This window comes from Carettochelys insculpta, chromosome 25 (assembly GCF_033958435.1).
Source record: "Carettochelys insculpta isolate YL-2023 chromosome 25, ASM3395843v1, whole genome shotgun sequence".
Taxonomy (NCBI): Eukaryota; Metazoa; Chordata; order Testudines; family Carettochelyidae; genus Carettochelys; species Carettochelys insculpta.
In genome coordinates this window covers 8,221,727-8,244,080 of record NC_134161.1, presented here as the reverse complement: position 1 = coordinate 8,244,080, position 22,354 = coordinate 8,221,727, and the positions used below count along the sequence as shown (strand labels likewise).

At 48.4% G+C, this 22,354-nt stretch overlaps 1 protein-coding gene across 1 annotated transcript in view; it reads right to left on the bottom strand.

Moving 5' to 3' along the window:
• Positions 1–22,354, bottom strand: part of GRIK4 (glutamate ionotropic receptor kainate type subunit 4) — a 307,225-nt gene that overhangs the window by 19,528 nt on the left and 265,343 nt on the right. Inside the window, exons 11-13 of the mRNA XM_074977213.1 lie at positions 21,302–21,409; positions 19,905–20,108; positions 1,884–1,997 (exon numbers count right to left, since the gene is read on the bottom strand). Coding sequence (XP_074833314.1) covers positions 1,884–1,997; positions 19,905–20,108; positions 21,302–21,409 — 426 coding nt within the window. The remainder of the gene's footprint in view (positions 1–1,883; positions 1,998–19,904; positions 20,109–21,301; positions 21,410–22,354) is intronic.

Below are 22,354 nucleotides of genomic sequence, written 5' to 3'. Positions count from 1 at the left end.
GGAGACAATCCAGCACACAGATACGTATGTGCAAGTTCGTTTACGTTTGTGTGGAATGCTGCATTCTGAACAGCTTCATGTATGGAAGTAGGGCAGAGGGAGGGAGAGAAGAGGCTTTAATTGTTGCATCTTGCTGTTTTTCAGCTGATGGGTAAGCAAAACCGTATTTCTTATTGCCTATGGAGCCATACAACACACGTATCAAAACCCAGACTGGGTCTATTACAGCATTTTGTTGTAAACTACCTCAGTTACCCCGGGAAGTGCTACTGACTTCCGCTGCTTTGCATAGGTGTTAACTGGCAGCAAGTCGTTTCACTTGTCTGTGCTTTTCCAGCTACCACAAAGCAAAAAGATCTGCCTATCTTTACCAAGGGCTTTGGGATCAGTGGATGGAAAAGCCTGATACAAAGTAATATTATGATCCAAAACACAGCCTCACCCAGCAGCACTGTTCTCTGGAGCAGGGGATCAGCACAGTCATCTGAATCACTAATGCTTCCTCTGACACTCTTGGTACTCTAGTGAGAGCCAGATTCAATCACACTGACCCATATTGAACTGCACCTTATGCTAGGAGGAGTTCCCCTGGGACTACTTGAAGAGTAAAATACAGCCTTACTCCACCATTGAGTAAGGGGGGAAGCATCAGGCCCCTACTTTATTGCACCATTGTCTACTTTTGATCAGGGGTGAGCAAAGTGGGGGGCATGAAATTCATAAGTGGGGGCACAGCACGGTCAGCTGCTGGGTCTCAGGCTCATCCATCTCATTAAAAATGTTAGGCCCCCCCCCCATCAAATTTCATGCCCCCTACTTCACGCACCTGATCAAAAGTATACCATGGTGCTGCCCCCCTGACTCAACTGTGGAGTCAGACTGTATTTTATATCTGTGTATTCACATTTACATACCAATTAAGAACATTTTTACATTCTACTTACTTGCTTACACGTTGAAAGGGCTGGACAGATTGCAGGGGAAGAGGACCCTGCTAATTGCAGGGATGAAAACTGGGGTGTTAACATAAAAAGTTTGCTCACCCCTGCTTAAGATAAACAAACTCTAGAGTTCTGCCATCCAAATACTAACCAGGCCCAATCCTGCTTATCTTCAGAAACACAGTGAAATGATGCCAGAAAGTAGCACAGCTGCATAGCAATAAGCTGCTGCCTTTGCAATGACAGTGCAACTGTTCCATTTGAGGTCTGCTCCAGAGCCCAAGGAACCAAAGGGGAGCCATTTCATTGACTTCCCTGGCTTTGGAGCAGCCTCGCAGGGCACATCTACACTGCAATAAAAGAGCTGCAGCACAGCTGGACTGGTGTAGCAACTGAGGTTTGCAGGGTGAATGCTGCAGGGCTAAAGATTGCAGGTACACATGCAAGCTCAGATTTTAAACTGGGCTCAGAAACCCTGTGAGGGGGATAGGTCTAGAAGCCTGGGCTCCACTCATCTCTCTGCCATTTATAGCCCCACAACCCAAGTCACTCAAGCCCGAGCTGGCTGCTGCAGGTGCTAAAACTCTGCAGAGGGGTGTGTGGTATGTTTTTCGCAATGTAGATATACCCTTTGAGTTGGGTGGGGCCGGCGTATGCGGTTGTCTGTGCTCCAAACTGCTCCCAGAAATCAGTGAGAGCTCCATGCAGGACTGGGAGCGTGAATGGCAGTCTCTCTACACTGAACCTCTGCAGCTGAAGCAGAGCGTGTGTCATGGGGGCAGTGACAGAGGTATGCGCCGGGTGCGGGTGGGGACCATAACACTTCTGTTTAAAGAAGAAACCAAAATACTTGCACGAATCATTCATTATTCCCCTATAACTCTGCACATCTGCATGCAAACAACTGTAATGACTTACACGGTTATAAAATAAGACTCTTACCATATGAACTCGGTAGAGAATGCTAATTCCCAAAGTCATGAAAGGTTTGGAGAAATCAATCACCTTCTCCCGTTCAGCTGTGATTGTCAGGCCAGCCACTGCCAAATCGGCTTTCTAAAGAGAAAGGGACGCAGAGATCAACAGCTTACCCTAAAAGCTGGACACCGGGGGCAGGGTAGAGAAAGCACACCCTTCCCAGAAAGATCCCTTGCTCCACGGGACTCATCCCTGCAAAGTCAGCAAAACCTGCAGCCAGAGAGACCAATCTACATGCTACAAGGGAAATCATGGCCCTGTTGGAGTCAAGGAGATTTCTGCCATTGAATTCAGTAAGCCAGAATGTTTCCCTCCTGGGTGTAAATTCACTGCACGCGGTGGGGTCTGGTAAGGACTAGGCAGTGCCTGGGCCTTGTCCAGGAGCTCGACACAGGGTACCTTTCACCTTGCATGACTGAAGAGTTCACTGCTGTCCAGGAGCAGTCAGTGCTCTACTAACCTCATCAAGCCTTAGGCCAAGCTTGCTACAAAGTCCAGTTCTTCCTCTTTCAAGATCAGGGCTCGGACACAATCATCTTCCAAACTTTCTCGCTCTTCCCAAGCGGGGAGTTGCAGGACTCTCTTCCTCCAGCTTCCATTTATCCATTTGCAAAATACCACTCTGCTGCCAGGCTTTAGAGCCCATGGAGGTCCCTGGCTGTTCTCACAGTTCCCCACCCCCCAGGGACATTTTTCATTTTGGTGGTCATTCATCTTATGAGCTCTGAGGTCTCACTCAGGGACATCCCTCCACGTTCTGCATGGTCATCCACCACAAGGGCATCCTTCCATGAGACACTCAGCTGGTCTGTTGTCCATCATCCGAACCACATACCCAGGTTCTTTGGGATCCTTGGTTGAAGGTAGATGTAGAAGCACTGAGTGCTGTAATGGTTTGAAGAGTCTACAAGTGCAGCCCCACAAGACGTAAACTCTTTTCTCCAAATGGGATTCTTGTTACTTATAGCGTGCTGCAGGAGGGAGCACAGAATTCCAACATGATCATTAGAGATGCCTCCCAAGCCGCAAGGTCTGCACTATTGCCAATCCCAAGAGTTCAAAAATCATGATTAAGGCACAAAAAAAAAAAGAGGTTGGCTTACAAAGTCATGAGAATAAAAACAATAATAGTGTTGTTGCATTGATTTATGAACATTCAGGGTATTGGTTTATGAACTTTCAGGGTATGCTCAAGTCACATTTTTTCAAGCTTTTTTTCCACAGCCATGTGGGCTAGAAATGTACTTTTCTAAACAAATGATAGCTGAGAATCTCATGTAATCACTGGACTCCCAGAGATGGAGCTTTCTGAACAAACTTGTAAGACTCCCTATAAAATAGCTAGAGTTTGGCACCACCTCTGAACTCTCAATGAACAGAAGCTTTGCATGGGGATGAGGAGAAAGATGACAGATAATATGACACTGAGGTGAAGGGCTTGATAATAGGGACATTGATGTGGATTGTGAGCATCTGGGAGACAGACACAGTTTGGACAGAAGTCCCCAAACAGCCCTAGTAAATTCTTTTTATTCTCTTTGCTGCAGCTGACCCATTCCATCTGGCAGCCAGGTTGGAGGTTATTGCAGCAGAACAAACCTGAAGGCTTTTGAATATTTTCACAAAAGCAGAATGGTGTCAAAATGTCCCACTGCAGTGCAAAACCTGAGCTTTTTAATTCGCCAAGGTGCGAGACTAAGGTTGTGCTGCTGGCTGATGACGTGAGAGAGAGACAGCTTTAAGATCCTCTTCTGCCCGAATCAAGAGCAGAGCTTTTCATCCCAGATCACCAAAAGTCAAGGAATTGGAACTCAAATTCCCCCACTAACTATCAGGCCAGGCCTGCCAATGGCGGTGTGGGAGGGGTAGATTTTTCCACCAGTAGGAGCTGGGAGCCCGAGGCCCTTAAAATTACTGCCAGAGTGTGGCTTGCTCTGAGTGGCATTTAAGGGCTGGCAGGGGAAGACTAGCCCAACCCCGTCCCTTTCTCCCAAGGCTCCACCCTTTCCAGAAGTGCAGAGCTCTCCTCGCACCTTGCCCTGGGGCCCAGAAGTTTTATTCCCCCTGTTCCCCACATCAGGCCATTGGGAGTAAATGACTTGAAGCTTCTCGGCTGAAACTGATACATCTCCATGAAACATTTAATTTCTTCTTTCCAACCTGTTCTTCTCTTGGGCAGAGACAAGAAGAGAGTAACAGCAAGAAAGGAGCCCTCAACAGCACTGATCAAATGTTGAGGAGGGACAAAAATATTCTTTAGTAAAACAGCCTTGTGGTGGGCTGGGAGGAGTTTTTGCTGGCCTTTGTTTTTCTGAAATTTGTCTTGAACTAAATCTTTCCTCTGCCCATCTTTTTCATGGGCACAATGAGTGGGGTGGAGGAGAGGAAAAAAGTAGACTGGAGGATGAAAGGGAAGGCAGAGAGAGAAGGGAGGGGAAAGGAAATATAAAAAACTGAGTCTTTTCAAACCAACAATTCTGAAACCAAAGGTTTCCATTAAAATTTCCTAAGCTCATTCCTGTGAGATGAAAATTATTTCAGTGTTTTTTTTTAAATTGTTATAATTTTTCAACCTGCACAAACCCCAAGGGAAGGGTGAGCTGTTTGATTCTACACCCACGGAAATCACCTGAGTGCTGGGGGGGAGCAGGCTGGGTCCCTTTAAAGAGCAGCGATCCTTGGAGGAAATATCACATGACTTTATCCTGTGCCAGTCAGCCAGAGACGAGAGCTTGCTAAGCGAGTACAAGGGTAAAACTGCATGTTGAAGAAACACTGGTGGCCATTTTTAGAATCATAAAATCCTAGGGTTGCAAGAGAACTCAGGAGGTCATCAAGTCCACCCCGCTACTCAAAGCAAGACCAACCCCAGCTAAATCATCCCAGCCAGGGTTTTGTCAAGCCAGAACTTAAAATCCCCTAGGGATGGCGATTCCTCCCCGCCACCTATTCCAGTGCTTCACCACCCACCTGACCCAACAGTTTTGCCTAATATCCAACCTAGACCTCTCCCTCTGCAACCTGAGACGATTGCTCCTTGTTCTGTCATCTCTGACAACTGAAAACAGCCTCGTTCCTTCCTCTTTGTAATCCCCCTCATGCAGTCAGAGACTGCAATCAAATCCCCCTCACTCTTCTCTTCATTATCTTCCTTTGCACTGCAACACTGTAGGGAACAGCTAGCTAGAAGAATCAGCAAATGCAATCAAAGACAAAAAAATCAAATGTGAAAACAGTCATCTTAGTTTCATTATTTAAGCTTGGTGAAATCCAAATGGCAAACCGATATAACCCCTATTAGAGATTGTCAGTGGAATTTCAACTGTCAGCACTGCACCACAAACCTTCACTTCTTGAGCTAAAGGAATCGCTGCTACTTTTTCTGCGGGACAGCCATTAAAGGAGCACCCAACACTTATTGTCATAGGATTGTAACATGCTCAAGTGCCATCAGTGGGTAGAGCAAACCACGTTTAAAAAAAAATCCATCCAAATTCAATAATTTTCTGATGTGTAGAAGTGATTTTAATTTTAAATATGATTTTTATAATTACAGCTCCATTTCATGGCTTCAATTACTTTAAAAAAATACGGTCTCCCCTGTTACTGGTAGAGTAAGAGGGAGATCTCCCAATCACACAGATAGAAAAAAACAGAAAACAAAAGAAAAAAAAAACCAGCTTGTGTTTGCCATCCCTGAGGTTCATGAGGTTTGCAAGGCAGTTAATGCCCTATCAAACCTTGAAGGCCTGATAAAATATGCAGTTTATTTCCCCAGATCCATGCTCCACTTATAAATGCACCGTGAGATGGTAAATTTGCATGTGTGCTTCACTCTGGTTGCTGCCTGAACCTGCTGCTATCGCAGGATTTTCTTCACAACAACTGAATTAATCATCTTCCGAAAGGAGTGGGCAAAAAAAAAAAAAAAAAGATTCCTTCCCCGTTCAATGTCTCAGGTCTAAAGGGCTCTAAAATGTAGGAGGAACAGCGAGCTGAAAAACAAAGTGTTGGTTTTCTGGAGCTCAACCTTATGAAAGCAAGTAAGCAAGAAGGGCTAGCAGATGGGCAAAGGTGATATTGTAGGCACTGATTCCATGGGCGCGCTGGGACTGGAGCACTCACAGGAAGAATGAAGCCCCCCAATCAACTTCTTCCCCAATTTCAGCACTTGCTACCGTCCTTGCTCATAAGCACCTCCCCCTCCCTCCCACCCACCACACTCAGCTGTTCTGCGGCATTCAGGAGGCACTGAGCATGATAGGGCAGGAGCAAAAGTGGGGAAGAAGAGGAAGAGTTGGGGCAGGTGTGGGGCTGGCGTGGGGTCTGGGGCAAGAGATGGGGCAGGGTCTAGGGCAGAGCAGGGGTCAGACATCCCCTGGGGCATTGGAAGGTCAGTGGGACGCTCAGGGAACAAGAGATTTACTGGAGTAGCCAGTGCTGGATTTTGTACGTGGGGACAATGCTTATGAAGTTCAGGGCTGCAATTAGTCACAAGTCAGGGAGAATTTCTGCCTATCCAGCTCTCCGTTTCTAAAAGGTATGCATCGTTATGACATGGCCTCTTGTCTAGATACCTGATTAACTGGCCTTCTATGAACACCACCCGACTACACAGATTGCATCGATTCATCTGCGTGCCAGGGGACCTGAGGAATTCTCTCATTCAGGGATGCGAAGCTAGACCATACAGAATATACATAAGAAGACTCCATCAGAGGTGCTAAGCAGAGTAGCACGAAGACTGCTCTTGTCCTAGCAGGTCAGTTTTCTTAACCCCTTTTCTGACTGCAGCTCCTGTGTGCATAGATCTTCCCCGTGCCTCCTTCTCTGCTTCAGCTCAGCTGTGGGCACCTTTGGCCTTAGATGTGGTTGCGGACCACAATCAGCTGGATGAGCCACTGCAGCATCTCTTTCCAATGCAAGGCTGCAGCCAGAACAAAGGCGTCTGGGACACGTGTGGGAACGCAATACGTGCTCTGTGTAGAAGACTGAGCACAGAACAGGAACAGGGTTTTCCAGGAAGAAGCGAGACAGTAGGAGGTGAGGCTTAGAAGACAGGCCAGCTTGCTGACCCTTCTCTCTGCATAAAGGATGTGATGCCTTTACTGAGGAGGAGGTTTATGACTCCATCTAATGGTACAATCAGTTCCACCCACGCACCAGGAACAATTTGTGTGTGATAACTCAGAGGGATAGCCGTGTTAGTCTGTATCTGTAAAAACAACAAGGAGTCCTTAGAGATGAATGGCTTTATTCGGGCAGTGTTTCTCAACCAGGGGTACGTGTACCTTTGGGGGTACATCAACTCATCTTGATAGTTACCTAGTTTTGCAAAAGGCAACAAAAGACACTGGTAAAGGCTGTACAATCTCAAAGTTCATTCAGACAGTGACTTGTTTCTACTGCTTCGTGTGCCTTACTCTGAAATGTAAGTATAGTATTTCTACTACAATTCATTTATTTGATAATAAGATGATAGAAAGCCAGCAAGTTTTCAGGAGAAGACTTCTATGATATTTTTGCATGTTCTTATAAGTAAGTAGTTTTAAAGTGAGGTGTACCTTGGTGGTATGCAAAACAAATCTGACTCCTGAAAAGGATACACTCATCTGGAAAAGTTGAATGGCACTTGCTTCAAGGCCTCAACTTATCTTAGGACAATGTTTCTCAATTGGTGGCATGTGTACCCTTAGGGGTGTGCAAGAGAAATCTGGAGGTGTGTGTATATATTATATATATATTTAAAAGGGGTACTTTATCAAAAAAAAGTTTGAATAAACACTATATTAGGGCATAAGTTTTTGCAGGGTAAACCCCACTTCATCAGATGAACTGGAGTGGAAATACAAAGGCAGGCACATTTGTAAGAAAATTATAGCAAAAGAAAGATGTTACTATCCAGTGTAAATTAGAGTGATTGGTCAGGGTGATTGTAGCCATTCAGTGTAGCTGATGGGTAGATATAAATATCCATCCAATGGCAGCTGTCTCTGTCGAGTGTTAACCGATTTAGATCCCTATCGAGGCCTATATGTATAGTTTGGAATTTACACATGAGCTCCAGGTCAGATGTTTTGCTTTGTAATCAAGTTTTGAAGGGTTGTTTTAGGGTAGAAGGATGACTATTTAAAAATGCTGTACTGTATGCCCAGGGAGGTTAAAATGTTCCCCTACATGCTTATGTATGTTCCCTTTCTTGATGTCCAATTTGTGCCCATTTATCCTTTGGCACAGAGACTGTCCGGTATGTCCAATACACATGGCAGAGGAGCATTGCTGGCACTCAATGGCACATATCTGTGATAGCTACTGAGCAAAAGAAAGGTGGGAGGCAGGGAGTTTACTTGCAGGCAGGAGAGTTCAGCAACAAGTTACGTGAGAAAAGCAGCACCCCCAACGGATAATCACGGTGAGACACAGGTAGAGGCAACATGTTTGAAACAGCACCTGTTGGAAACAAAAGTTTGGACTCCATGCATGAAGCAAGCAGGAGGGTTTCTTATGCACAATGCTGGCAGAGTGCTACACCGCCTGTCAGGACTCAGTGGAGCACTGAAATTTAGGAATGATGAAAAGGGGTCTGAACACAAACCATGATATAACATTGGTAAATTTTACCCGACAGCATCCCTGAGAGGGGAGAAAGTCAGGCTGTCTTGGCAAGAAACAAAGAAATGTCTCTACAATCTCTGGAAGACTTTGTTCCAAGATTACCGCGTATCAGTAAATCCTATGACCTGTACCTGTACTTGAGGTGGCTTATACAAATTTGAAGACACTCTTCACCTGAGACTGTGGAGATAGGAGAGACTTATTTTTAAACTACTCACCTGCAGTGATGAAGAAAGAAAGAAAGAAAAAAAAAAGACTATTTAAAGCCTATAAGAAGGAATCACAAGTGTCCTTTATTCTGAATACATGCTCGTGGGACACAAACTCACGGTGTTTTCCTCTCCTGGCCAGGCAGGGTTTTGAGCATCTAAACTTGCTGACTGAGGGTAAGATCCTCAGCAGATGTAAATTAGCATAGCTCGACTGATCGTAACACATCAGTACCAAGAGACAGTAAATTAGCCGGACTTAGCTAGATGATAATGCCCTACCCTTAGGAAGTTTTCACCTGATGCAGAGCGGGCATACCCAGCATCAATTCACCCTCAGTCCTGGCATTAAGGATCCTTGAAGATCTTGTTATGCTCCAGCTTTCCCCAGCTTGAATACTTGCCTCTCAGGAACTGTCCAGCTGGTGCAGCTTAGACCAGCCCTGGGTTGCTCTAACCTACACAACAAGGAGTGCAGTGGTTCCTAACTTGGGGTCTGCAGACCCCTGCAGGTCCGTAAGGGTATTGCAGGGTGTCCATGAAAAAAGAACAAAAAAATAGATAAAAATAATAGAAAATAACTCTTAAATGAATTGCATAGTTACATTCAATTATTTTTAAATAAGTATCTTCCAATACTGTTATTAATTGCTGTCCAAATATTTATGTTGTGGTTTCCTTTTTCATTTAATGAAGTGTACATAGTGGCTAAAATTGGCTTTGATGGGGGTCCATGAACAGTTTTGGGGGTGACAGGGGGTTTGCACTAGTGAAAAGGTTGGGGACCACTGTTCTAGTTCAAATCCATCCCTCTCCATGATGCACCCAGTGGAAACTTCATAACACACAGGACCTGGGCCTTCATTTTTTTTATTATTGTGCAGTACTCAAGTCTCTTTCTCACACTGGGAAACCGCAAAAGCTGAGAGCTACATTCCAAAAGCATTAAACTTTTGAGAGTCATACCTATTTGTACTCTGTGCCAGATTATCATCTGGTAAGAGCTAGTGTAGAGTTCCCGGAAAGCTGAGTGCTTGGGCGGCTGGCCACCCACAAGAGATTCAGATGTTGTCCGGATGACCTGCAGAGCCTCCATTGGCACCCACAGTCTGCAGAATGTGTTTCTCTCAATGATGAACATCCACACATGCCTTGGTGCACACAGCAGAATCTATTCCACCCATGGATGGACAAAACGAGAACATATCCTGAGCCTGTGCCCTTGCCTCAAAGTGGCCAAGAGAGATTGTGGGGTGGGGGCTGTGCTCCAAGGACTCACCAAAGTCTACTTATCTTAGTAACACTGGGCGCTCTGCCTCTCTACACCCACTCCCCACTTGAACTGAAGTTCTCATGTTGATTTTATAACGCCACATCTTGGGAAAATGTGCATCTTCTTTCCTCTGTGCTTTTGTGCTCTGCCCGTGTTCAAGCATCAGGTGTGTTCCCCCCTCCTCCCAGCCCAAGCACCATGCGTGCCTCTCCTGCTGCTCTTGTCTACTGTGTTCCAGCTATTAATGTTAAGTAACCTCAGAACAGACAGCACAGCCAGATGCTTCCAGAGCAGAAGCCTGCTGAAATGAGAACAAAACACTGGCTGGATTAGAGGATCCCCTGCTGGACTGGTGTCTGAAATAAAACACATGACCTGCCTTAACTAAAGCCAGCATTAAGCATGAATGTTGCCTGTGTTCTGAACACACGCACAGAAACACACTCGCGCTGCAGCTGGGGATGTTAACAACTGGTGAGGCTGAGCCTCCATTCTGAGCTGTTCCACTGTTAAACAGCCGTAAGAAATAGCACCTCGGTTTTCCCTTCGTAGGAGCGGGCTCGCTCCTCTGGTACTGCCCTCGCTGCAGAGGCTGACGCGGCTCATCCTGACGCTAGTGGAGACAGATGGCACATGATGTCAGCCTACGGTTTGGTAAGAAAGAATCTTGTGCACATGTTTCCTGTGGCATTTAGGACCACATGGGAGGTGATCCTTGCTTGGCCCACTGACAAGGAGAGACAAGGGGAGCAATTTTCCTAGTAGCAGCAGTGGCAGACAGAGCTCCAGGCTCTTTGAAACACCACAGCAGGACTCTCAGGGAGCATGGGGCAGGGGCAGGACTGACTGTCCTAAGCCCCACCCCTTCTGCCCTTGGCCCCACCCCTTGTGGGGTGGGAAGCTGGGCTCCCCCTCCCACCTTACCCCTGGGCCCACGGTGGCTGTTAGCCCTGCTTATCCCTGCGCTGGGCCTTCTTAATAGCAATGTCTGTTTACAGAGCATTTTTCATCAGCAGATCTCAAAGTGCTTCACAATTTTATTTCCTCACAACACACCTGTGAGGCAAGGGAGCATAAATAGCCTCATGTATAGGTGGGGAACGCAGGCACAAAGAGGCAAAGTGACACTCAGGCCTGAAGTCACATAGGAAGTCCACAGTGGAGGAAGGAAATGAACCCATGTCTTCCACAGCCTAATAAGCCCATGTCTCCCTGTGCGCTAGCTAACCACTGGCCTTGTACTTCTCGCTGATGGAACAAAACATGGGGAAAACCCCAAAGACTCAGTGATTTGGGGCACACGTTTGTGTGTGACCAGGCCTGTCCGCGCTTCCCAAAGCGCCTTTCAGAGAGTGAGTCCTAGGCTTCCAATCAGACACCTGATCCAAAATCCCTGAAAAATCCTTCTGCTTCTGAAAAGTCCAGTCCTGTTTTATCCCCAGAGCAGGGCTGGCCGGTGAGCGCTGGGGCAAGCTTCCTCCGGCAGTGCCCCTCTCGTGTGCTTTGCCCTGAACCAGATCTGAGATAGAAGAGGGCACTTCAGTCTTCTCAACGCAGTCAGCTCCTCAGGCTGCCAACGAAGGGCCAATTGGTGCCATCCCATGGCAGCTACCTTCAGTCACCACGGAAACAGGCTTGTTTCCAGCCCAAGACCTAACCGATCTGCATGCAGAAGTCGCCACAGTTCATCACCCACCAAGTCCATCAAAGGGAAGGATCTTCATCTGCGCTGCCTGGGGGTGGGAGGGAACGGCACAAGACACCTCCGCGCTCGAGGGGACAGCTGTGCGCAATACTTCTACGCCCCATGCTAGGGAAGGGAGAACCAGCCTGGATGAAAGCCATGCTGCCAGGTCACGCCCTCTGTCTCTCCCGAACCCAAAACTCTGGACAGCAAAGGAGCCAGAGCGTTGACGCTCCCGCTGCTCACTGGGTTTGACGGTAACCACACGGGACCGGCTGTAGTCAATGGGAGCAGCAGGATTGGGCCCTTGACCGTCTTACAGGCATTTCAAGCAAGGGACTGTTCAAGGCCCCTCAGAGCTGCTGTTTTTCAAGACGCACGTGAATCGCCGGCAACAGAGCGAAAGCCCTCGGGGCTGAAGTCTGCTGTAACTAAGGGGTGTGAATGTGGGATATGGCAATACAGGCCACCGAACAGCCACTGGCAGGGGCACTTCCAAGGTAGGCTGGGTTCCAACAGTGGCTGAGCAGAGAAACACATTTAAGTTGTTCAGTCTCACCTGCTTCTACAAGGTGGCAAGTCAGTGGTGGACAGCCTGCAGCCAATCAGCTTTCTTTGTATGGCCTGGGTGGCCCAGGTACAGCATTGCCAAATTCTGCTGGTTTCTGCCAGCATAGCTTTTTTTCCCCAGCCGGTATTACTAAAGCAGCACACATGCAAAGCAGGGCACGTGAAGTGAGGGGCGTGCTGACTGCACGCAACATTGACTGTGAGAGCTGTGCACTCCCTCTGAATCCAATCACAGACCTGCTACCATTCAGTTGGAACACCCTGCAAATTCCAGGCATGCTAGGGCAGATAGCAAAACTGCCCTGTCTGGGAGATGGCCTTGGATAGGACAATCTTGTGGCCCACTCACTGGCCCAGGTTGCCCATGGCTGTGCCAAATGCTCTCAGCTGCCACCAAAGGCTAAATAGAGGCTGTCAGTCATCGAATCTTTGGGCTGGATGTGGCTTAAAAGTGCAGAAGGGGGCGAATCAAGCACAAAGAGAAACAGGAGAGCACGTAAAGAAATGATTTGACAACCTTACAATGTGCCAGGTGGGGGACACATCCCATTGAGCTGGGGCAGGCGTGCTGCACCCCTCGTCCCCCACAGGAAAGCACTATCCCAGCCTACCACAGCTAACCGTAAGAATGAAATGATCAGCATGATGCTTATGCAAGCTGCCAGCTGATCAGAACAGCCATTGGCAGGTGCTGCTGGGTGCACAGCTAGTCTGGAAGGGAGTGTGTTAATAGGCTTGTTACCTATTCCTCCCTCTCTAGCAATTTGTTTCCTTCATCCATTGCATCTCGTTGTTAGCTTAGACTGTAAGTGCTTTGGGGCAGGGACCGTCCTCTCTATGTCAGAGCGGCACCTTGCAGAGTGAGCCTCTGATCCCTGCTTCCAACTTTTAGGAACCACTTTAACACCTAGAATAAAAAAAAACAAAGCAGCAGCCAGGAGTGACTTGTAGCAACACCGCAGCTGAATTCCTCACAGATTAAGTTGCATGGTGAGCAACTCACCCCTCAGTTTAGCCTCATTCCTTATGAAAATGAGGAATGAGGGACAGGTGGATTGGAAGCCTTTGATGGCTGTTGCTTCTGAATTCCTCAGAGCAAACCCGGCTCCCAAGTGCTGCCACAGCAAGGGAGTTAATCCCTGAAGTCTCATCACAAGATGATGCACAGGCACTGTGAAGAAACACCAAGCACAGGCAGGCCTTCACTGCCAAAGGCAGCCAATGGAGTTTTATCAGCATAAAGGGGAAGCTGTCGTACTGCCTTGAAAACATGGTTATTGGCTTGTATCAGGCTAGCGAATGCATTCTGGCTCCAGAATGAGAGACCCATCAGGGACTTCAAGCGACAGACGATATTGTAAAAGGGGAAAAAAAAATGAGGCTCATTCTCCCAGCCCATTCCTGCAGGCTGAACACAAAGTGATGTGCGAGCTCTGTTATTCTTTTCTGTTTCCTTGTGATAGTCAGTGTTCATACCAGGTGTCAGCCTGACAACTGGAGATTGAAGTCTTCAATCAAGCCACAGGGCAGGAGCAGCAGAGGAAATTATGATGCTGTCTTCCCACCTTTAAGGATGAGAAAGGAGGCCAGTCTTCGAGGCACTTGATTCACAAAGGTACCTTTTCACGCGGTGGTTGCTGGAACATGGAGACTCTTCTTGGGAGCTGGTGGGATTCCTCCTAAATTAACTTCCTGTCTGCCAAACCACCATCAGATGGTAACCATTCTGCATGACCACTGGCCAGCGCTGGATCGAAACTGCTGACCTACATATGAAAGAGGACAGCACTTTCGCTCGTCTCCTTCATCATTCTGTCTGTGTATTCCTCAGCTCTTAATTAGTTTTGTGGGCAGGTAGATAGATATGTACTTTTCTATTTGGGTCAGTAACAAACTTGTATTTCTCGAACATACTTTCCAGTCATATCTGTGGGCCCTGGAGAATTAGCCATAATAGAATTACCAGCACTCAAGATTTCATCAATGCCTGGTTCATTTAGAAGTAATACAAAGAAATACTTTAACCTTCCAGCATCTAGCTGCTGTGTGGAGATTCAGGGCCCCAGGAGCCATCAAGTCAAATACTGTGGCAGGATATTAAAATAGGGGTGTATTGTTTTCTGGCCTTCCGAGTTACACAAGCATGGTAAACAGATCTCATACTTCTGGCCAGAAACAGAGGTCAGGAATCACCCTGTCACCACTGTACATCATTGCGTAAATGATCAGCTGTACTGCTTTCCTCCGCACCATCATGTACTGGCTCCTGCTGTAGGTATGGTAACTCAGCTGATGAATAAGAAGTTTGAGATACTGGGGAAAATGCCTCACTGAACAGCACAGAACTCACAGCCAAATGGTGTGATCCAAGCAGGTCTACAGAGGCTTTGAAAACCTTTGTGCCCTGATTCTGTGCTGCTCTGAGAGTCGGAGGCTGGAGAGGCCCTTGGAGTGACTTCAAACAGCTTTGGGGCCTGTCGGGCAGCCCCCCAGCACTGTCCTGAGCACCACAATGCTCCCTGGAATCTCTGCCAACGCCCAGAGCACCAGTTCTGCCCGGGGTTTTGAGGGGACCCTTAGAGGGCAGCCCTGCCCCTGTCAGTCACAGGGACTGCACAATGGAAATCCTCTCCTGGCCAGATACGGAGCACTTAGGGCTTCTTTGTGCCACTGTAGCCCTCTTATCCAATATACAGGGGCCAAGGAGGAGCTGAGAGATGAGCTGTCCCCCTGTGTTGTTATTGATAATCGCTCCTGGGTAGAGGGAGCTTCCTCTTCATCTCATCCTGCCAGGCAAATAAAGAAAAGTCCTGTTCCAAAATCTTATATCTAGATTTCTGGTGACGGCCACTAAGGCTCAGAGCCTGCAAACAAACACAAACTGAACGCCACACACCCACCGACGTTTTTGGGGCCACTCAGGTGCTGGGGGTGAAGTCCGTTCAAAGCGTCTGCAGGATTGGCGCTTCAGTTTGTGGGTGCAAAATCACGCCCCCAATAACAAAGCCCACAGATGGCAAAACTGCCTGTAATACTGGGGAGGGGCTGCAAATCAGGAAGCTAAGACAGATCTGCAGACGTATTCGCGAAGCAAAAGAGCATGTTTTATTAACAAGGGAGAGACACCACAGAGATACACATGTGCACCTGAAAATGACCAAGTCCAATTCAGTGAGTAGCCAGAGCTCAAATTCTGTCCTAAAGACTAATGAGGAACTAAACCTTATTCCTGTGGTGAACTTGATTTCAGATTTCCAAGCTGCTCTCAGCAGGGGTGCAGCACAGGGCCTTTCAAGCGGGAAGAGATGCGAGCAGCAGAGGGTGGTGGCCTAAAGGCCATCCCTCCCAATATGTGAAATATGCAGCTACTTAGGGTCCCATGAAATTCGGGGTACTGACGTGGTGGCACAGAGCATTGCAGTCTCCAGTGGCCAGCCCAATCCCCCAGCTGCCCTCCCTTCCCCTGGGCTGCACCCAACAGCACTACCCTTAGAGGGGTGTGGGGCTGGGACACCTCGCCCACTCTGCCCAAACTCCACCCCTTCCACAAAGCCCCCGCTTTCCTGCCCCCACACCCCACCTCTTCCCCCCAGCCCCCTCTGAGCAACATGGAGAGTGAGTGCAGGAGGTGGTTCTACCTCTTTCCCCCGAGAGCTGCATCGGCCAGTGCGTGAGAGGACAGCCCCACCCCTGCTGCCTCCCAGACCACCTACCCTGCTCCTGACCTCCTCCCCCACTCCACCAGTTCCTGCCCCAGTGTCTCTGCTGGGCATGAGCTCAGCTCCTCTCTGTCCCTTCGCCCCTGCTGACGGGCTGGCTCTGCATAGGGCACCCCAACTGCGAGGGATGGCCCTGGGTGGTTTTAATTCAAGACTTGTCTATGATGGCATTTCAGCCACTGCTGTTAGCTGTGCCACTGCAGACCTGCGGCGCAGGCATGATTTACCCTGGAGCAGCGTGAGCTGTACAGTAAAGCTCACCCCAGTGAACTCCTGGAAGAAATTAAGCTAGGCGAATGGCCTTGTGTACACAGGAGTTCAGATCACATAGCTCTATCCCACTGTTCATCTGCTTACACAGGAGATCAGCAGTGTTATCCTCATTTTACACACAGGGAAACTGAGGCACGAAGGGGTGAAGGAACTTACCCAGCTCACCCAGGAGGCCAGTAACAGAATCGTTAGTTGCTGAGTTTCAGTTCAGTCTCTAGCTCAGTCATGGGAACCCCTGACCCGTGGTCCAGGTCCAGATCCAGACTGTGCCTTTCCTGGATCTGGGCCCCAAGGCTCGGGGCTCTTCTCCCCAGCCTCTGCCCTGCAGCGGGTGGGAGCCATGGAGACCTGAGTCTTGCAGACCAGAAACAGGCCAGCCAAGGCAGGATCCAGCTCAGGACTCTGCCTGGTGGGGGCAGATAACACTGCTGCTGCCATGCCGCCTCCTTCCAAGTCTTAAAAATGCATGAAAAATTGTGTCTGGCTAGAGACGTGCACCGACGCAGGTGGAGTGCTGTCTAGACTGGGAGTTCTGCCAAGTGAATTAGTATTCAGTCTCTTGTGGATTATCATTATTATTTCTATTGTCATTGGGCCAAGATAGGCCCTTTGTCCAGTTTTAAGCCAGCCAATCCTGTTTTGAGCAGTTTGTTCCCTGTCCCCTACTGAGACAAAACCAGCCATGGTTTTGCCAGTATCACAGACAGGGGATGCTATTATGTATAGCACCAGGTGAGGGAGGTCATGCTGGCAGTGGCGGGCACTGCTCAACCCCAGCTCTGCCACAGGCCACGCCCCCAACTCTACCCCTTCCTTAAGGCTGATCCCGAACCCTCCTCTCTTCCCCTCAGAGCCTCCTGTATGGCTGTGATACAGCCAGTCATGGTGGGTGGGAGGGAGTTGGAGGTTCTGATTGGTGGGGCCTCCAGTGAGCAGGAGGGGGGAGCCGCTGGCGGGCCACTGACCTATTACTGTGGCTTGTTGGTAACGTACACTGGTGAATTCTTGCCCCTTCTCAGGCACAGGTGGGCTCCCTCCTACTGTAGGGAATAACCCTGCACTGGCGGTAGGACTGGGAAGACAGGCTCTGACCCAAAGCCTGCTGAAGGCAACTGAAAGATTCCAATGGCCTCAAAAAAACAAGGCCTGGCGTGCATATCTCTTTTTCACTTTTTCATTCCGTTTTCTCTTGTTCTGTCCTCTTAGCAGAGGACCAAACCCGTCCAGGAGGAGAGTTAAATAAGTTTAAAATTATTTGCTTCTGTGGGGAGGTGGAGACCAGGTTCAAACACTAATGTCCCCAAAATCCAGCAGTTGGCCTTTAACAGAGAGAGGCTGTCAATGTTAGTAGGCCAAAAACTTAACAGGCTTTCTTTCTTTCTTCCCTTTGTTTACTGCTTTGTGCGCTTTTCTCCTCACCTTCCAGAAGAAAAGTAAGGGAGGCCATGTCTACACGAGCCCCAAACTTCGAAATGGCCATGCAAATGGCCATTTCAAAGTTTACTAATGAAGCGCTGAAATACATATTCAGCACTTCATTAGCATGCGGGCGGCCGCGGCGCTTCGAAATTGACGCGCCTCGCCGCTGTGCGGCTCGTCCCGATGGGGCTCCTTTTCGAAAGGACCCCGCCTACTTTGAAGTCCCCTTATTCCCATCTGCTCATAGGAATAAGGGGACTTTGAAGTAGGCGGGGACCTTTCGAAAAGGAGCCCCGTCAGGGCGAGGCGCGTCAATTTCGAAGTGCCGCGGCCGCCCGCATGCTAATGAAGCGCTGAATATGTATTTCAGCGCTTCATTAGTAAACTTCGAAATGGCCATGCAAATGGCCATTTCGAAGTTTGGGGCTCGTGTAGACACGGCCGGAGAGGGATAAAATCTATGCCAACAGTGCAGAGGATCTGCAAACAATTGTCGAGAAAAAAGGAAAAAAAGAAGCCAGAGTCACAGCAGGGGTCAGTTGCCATATCTCTGTGAGGAAGATGGATGATTTAGGTGTAATGATGCTAGCTTGGAAGAACTGCTCTGCCACCAAGTTCCTGGGTAAATCATTTAAATTCTGTGCCTCAGGATAACTGTATTTCCCCCACTTCACCAGGACAATGGTGTTGAGAGGATAAACACATGAAGGGCTTGTCTCTAGGACCCTTTGGTTTGCCTCAAGCTGGGGTGTGAATTTAACCGACTACGCATTGTCAGAATGCACCCTCCTGATGCATATTAACAACTGGTTAGTGTGCTCTGACCTCCAACACTTTGAAACATGAGAGAATTAAAGTGTGCTAAGGAGCCCAGCTTGCTGCAAACTGAATCTGTGTGTGGCCAAACCCAAGGAGAGCAAAGAAATCAGCTACAGTGATGGGCCAGATAACTACCTCAGTCTGGTTTTAATGGCACTCTGATGATTTCCACCATCTGAGTTCTGCAGTCCAGTTTTCACAAGCATGTTTATAGCACCATGCTAGAGTGCAAACACTGGCTTCACTAGGACCACTCTTACTAATTTGCTCTTATGTACCTGGTTTTACCAAGGACTTCAGAGCCTCTTCCAAACCACATCTACTTAAGCCTCAGGGTTCTGAAAAAAAAGGATAATTATCCTGTTTTGCTGGTCAGAAGACTGAAGGATGGAAAGGTGACACAGACTACCCAAGTGCGCACACACATGGAGTCCCTGGCAAACTAGAAACACATCCCAGAAGAGCTCTCTGGTTTCCTGCCCCATGCACTGGACATTCCCAGACACAGCTCAGAACAGAATCTAGGAGTCACGACTCCCAGGCCTTTTTCTACTCAACCCTAAATCCTGACTTCTAGCCTTCAGCTCCAAGCAGCAGTTAGAGTGCTTTTCTCTAGTGAAAAATTGTAATTTTCCCTGGGGGAGGGGCAAGGCAATAATTTTTCAGCCAGCTCTATTCAGAGCACTGACTGTCAAAAAAAAAAAAAAAACCAAAAAAACCAAAAAAACCCTAGATGTTTATCAATAACTGGCTCCATAAAATCATCTAGATGATCGACAACCAAGACCCGTGGCAACTGACTCACCAAATTCCTGCTGAAGAAGAAATCAGGAAGAGAAGATGGTGATGGATTGGACGTACCCTCAGAAAATCAACCCCCAGTGTCACAAGGCAAGCCTTAAGTTGGAACACACAAGGAAAAAGGAACAGAGGTCTCCCAAGAAACACCTGGCATACAGACCTGAAGGCAGAGGCTAAAAAGACAGGATACACCTGGTCAGAACTGGAAAAGATCACCCAGGACAGGGGACACTGGCAAATGATTGCCAATGGCCTATGATCCAAGATGGAGGAGTGGAAGGGGCTGACCCGCCTTCCTCTACTTAGAACTCTAGACTCAGGCCTGTACTCCAGCCCCTAAATCACATTCCTTAACACAAAGGCGGCAAGGATCCAGCTGGCTTAGCTCCTGCTCAAACTGCTTGGAATGAGGTCACACTGAGTTAAAATGCATTTAAAATTTCAAACAAACCAACCAACAGAAAACCTTTTAACACAGAACATCATGTCAGATTCTTGTTTACTGAGTAAACCAGCATTCGTCGTCCTCTCAAGAACCCGTATAAGTACCGAAACCATTTGCTGTTGAGTTTTTTAACTTGTACAAAGTCTCATCTCACTCACCCGAGCTATGAGCTCTCCGACCATGCCCGTCCAGGTGCCGTTTGCCTCGGGCACGCCATACACCCCGTCGCCAACCAGGCGGATCTTGTAGTTGAAGCGCAGGATCTCCGCCAACTCCTTCAGCATGTCCACGCAGAACCCTTCATAGCGGTCATTCCCCTCCAGCTCCTGGTGGTTCCACTTCAGCATTAAATAAGGGTTTTCCTGCATGGAAACTGGGCAGCTGTCATTCCCATCTTAGCCATGGGATCATCACAGCGCTGCATTTAGTGTGAACCAATAAGTGGGGCCGGTGAAGGCAGGTCATGGGAGGTGGGGGCTCTGGCTAAAGGTGCTGGCCAGATCATCTGTCCTGCTCTATCCTTTGACCTTGGGGCATGGGGGTGTAAGCAGGATTCAAGCAACAGTGGCAGATTCTGCTTGCCTAGGTAAATTCTGAGGTGATGTCAGGGCTGTCCTGGGGGGGGGGGAGGGGGGCTGGGGTCCAGGGCAACCCCCCTGCTGCTGGCTCCACCCCCTCACTGCTCTGTCCACCCCCTGAACCCAGCCCCTTTCCCGACCAGCCAGGCGAGGGATTACCTGGGACAAGGGACAGGTGGTGGACAGCAGAAAGAAAGACAGATCACCTCCCTGCAGCTTCCCTTCCCCACCTGGCATTCACCATGCAGAGCTCCACTGCTGCCCCCTGGCCTGTTGAGCTCTGCTTCTCCATGGGTGGCTGTAGGCCTCTCAGCTGCCCACAAAAAAGTGGGCCTCCACTGGCCAGGAGGCAGTGGCTGCACTCTGCGTGGTGAGTGTGGGATGGCGATCCCCTGCGTATAGCTCAGCTGGACCCACAAAACTGGCTCCTCACACATTTCACAGGTTTATATATGTGATCAGCAAGAGACCTGCTCAATGGGGTAGTAGACCCTGGGCAAGATTCCTGGGGGTGGGGGACAGGAAAGATGGGGGTAAGGATGGTGGTGGCTGCACCTTTACAGTCCCAGCCTATTTCAATTATCTTCATCTGAATCATTTTCAGTAATTTTTATGGAGAGAAGGGGATAACTCTCCTGCCCCATCTAGCAGCTGTATCCGGAACAAGAAGAACACTCGGAAATGAGTTTAAAATTGCAACTTATCCCCATCACAGCCCTCTCCTCAGCTGCTTCTGAACTCATCAAATATCATTTCCATATGAAACATCAACTTAAGTTTAATTACACTGTCATAAATTGTCCTCAGTGCTGTAATTAGAGATTTGATCGTTTGCTCTTTATGAAATCAGCGTGCAGCACTGAATGCAGAGGGGCAGAGGAGGGGTGGAAGAAGGGAATAATATCCTGGCTGGTAGAGACTGACATCTAGACATTGGAGAAGTGCTGAGAGGAGCTGTCAGGACCCGCCTCACTTACCAGGATGGTAGTGACAATCAAAGTGGTGTTGAAGAGGCTATCTGATATGTTGGTGGAAAAGATTCTGTTGTCCATGGTAAGACCTTCAGAAACATGCCAGTGGCCAATCTGTGGAGGTAAAGAGGCGAATAATGAAATTTACAGAGCGAATTACCATATGCACCCACCATATGGCTCGTGTGACTGACAACCATCAGGACAGCCCAGTGAAAAGTATTTATTAATGCTCCATTACCTTTACAGTGCACCCCAGCAACATTATGGCACTGAGATTATTCCACTGGTAGGTGGCCTTGGCACACGCTGCTCAAGCCATGGTGCTAAGAGCTACCCACATTCAAATTGCTGGTGATGGATGCAGGCATCGACAAAGTGATCACAACCAGCGGCCTGATTTGCAGAGGAGTACAGTCAGGGCATGCGGTGCTTATTGCTGTTTGAGGCACCTGGACTACAGCTGGGTGTGTACTCAACACAAAATAATGACACTCCTAAAGCTATCCCACAACACAATCCCAGTTGAAACAAGGCACTGTGGTTTTGGCCCAAAGTAGTTAGGCGGTATTAATGCTCTTCTCTCACCTTTGATTCATCCTCCCCTCTCTTCCGACTGGTAGAACCCATGAGGCGTTGTCCCCACCAGGATTTTGCCTCAGGATTTCAGTTCCTCGCTCTGCCACTGATTTACCAGGTAAGCTTGCGCAGGTGATTTACCCTCCCAGCTATACATCTGAAGGGGATCACAATAAGTTATTCTCCTTCACCTCTAAGAGTAGGACAAGAAGCAGTGGGCTTATAATTGCAGCAAGGGAGGTTTAGGTTGGACATTAATTAAAAATTCCTGTCAGGGTGAGGTTAAGCACTGGAATAAATTGCCTTGGGAGGTTACGGAATCTCCATTGTTAGACGTATTTAAGAGCAGGTTAGAGAAACACCTGTCAGAGATGATCTAGATGGTGCTCGGTCTTGCCGTGAGCGCAGGGGACCAGACTCTCATCCCTTTTGGTAATAGTGCTCTGTGACAATACGCGATTGACTCAATGGGTGTCAAAA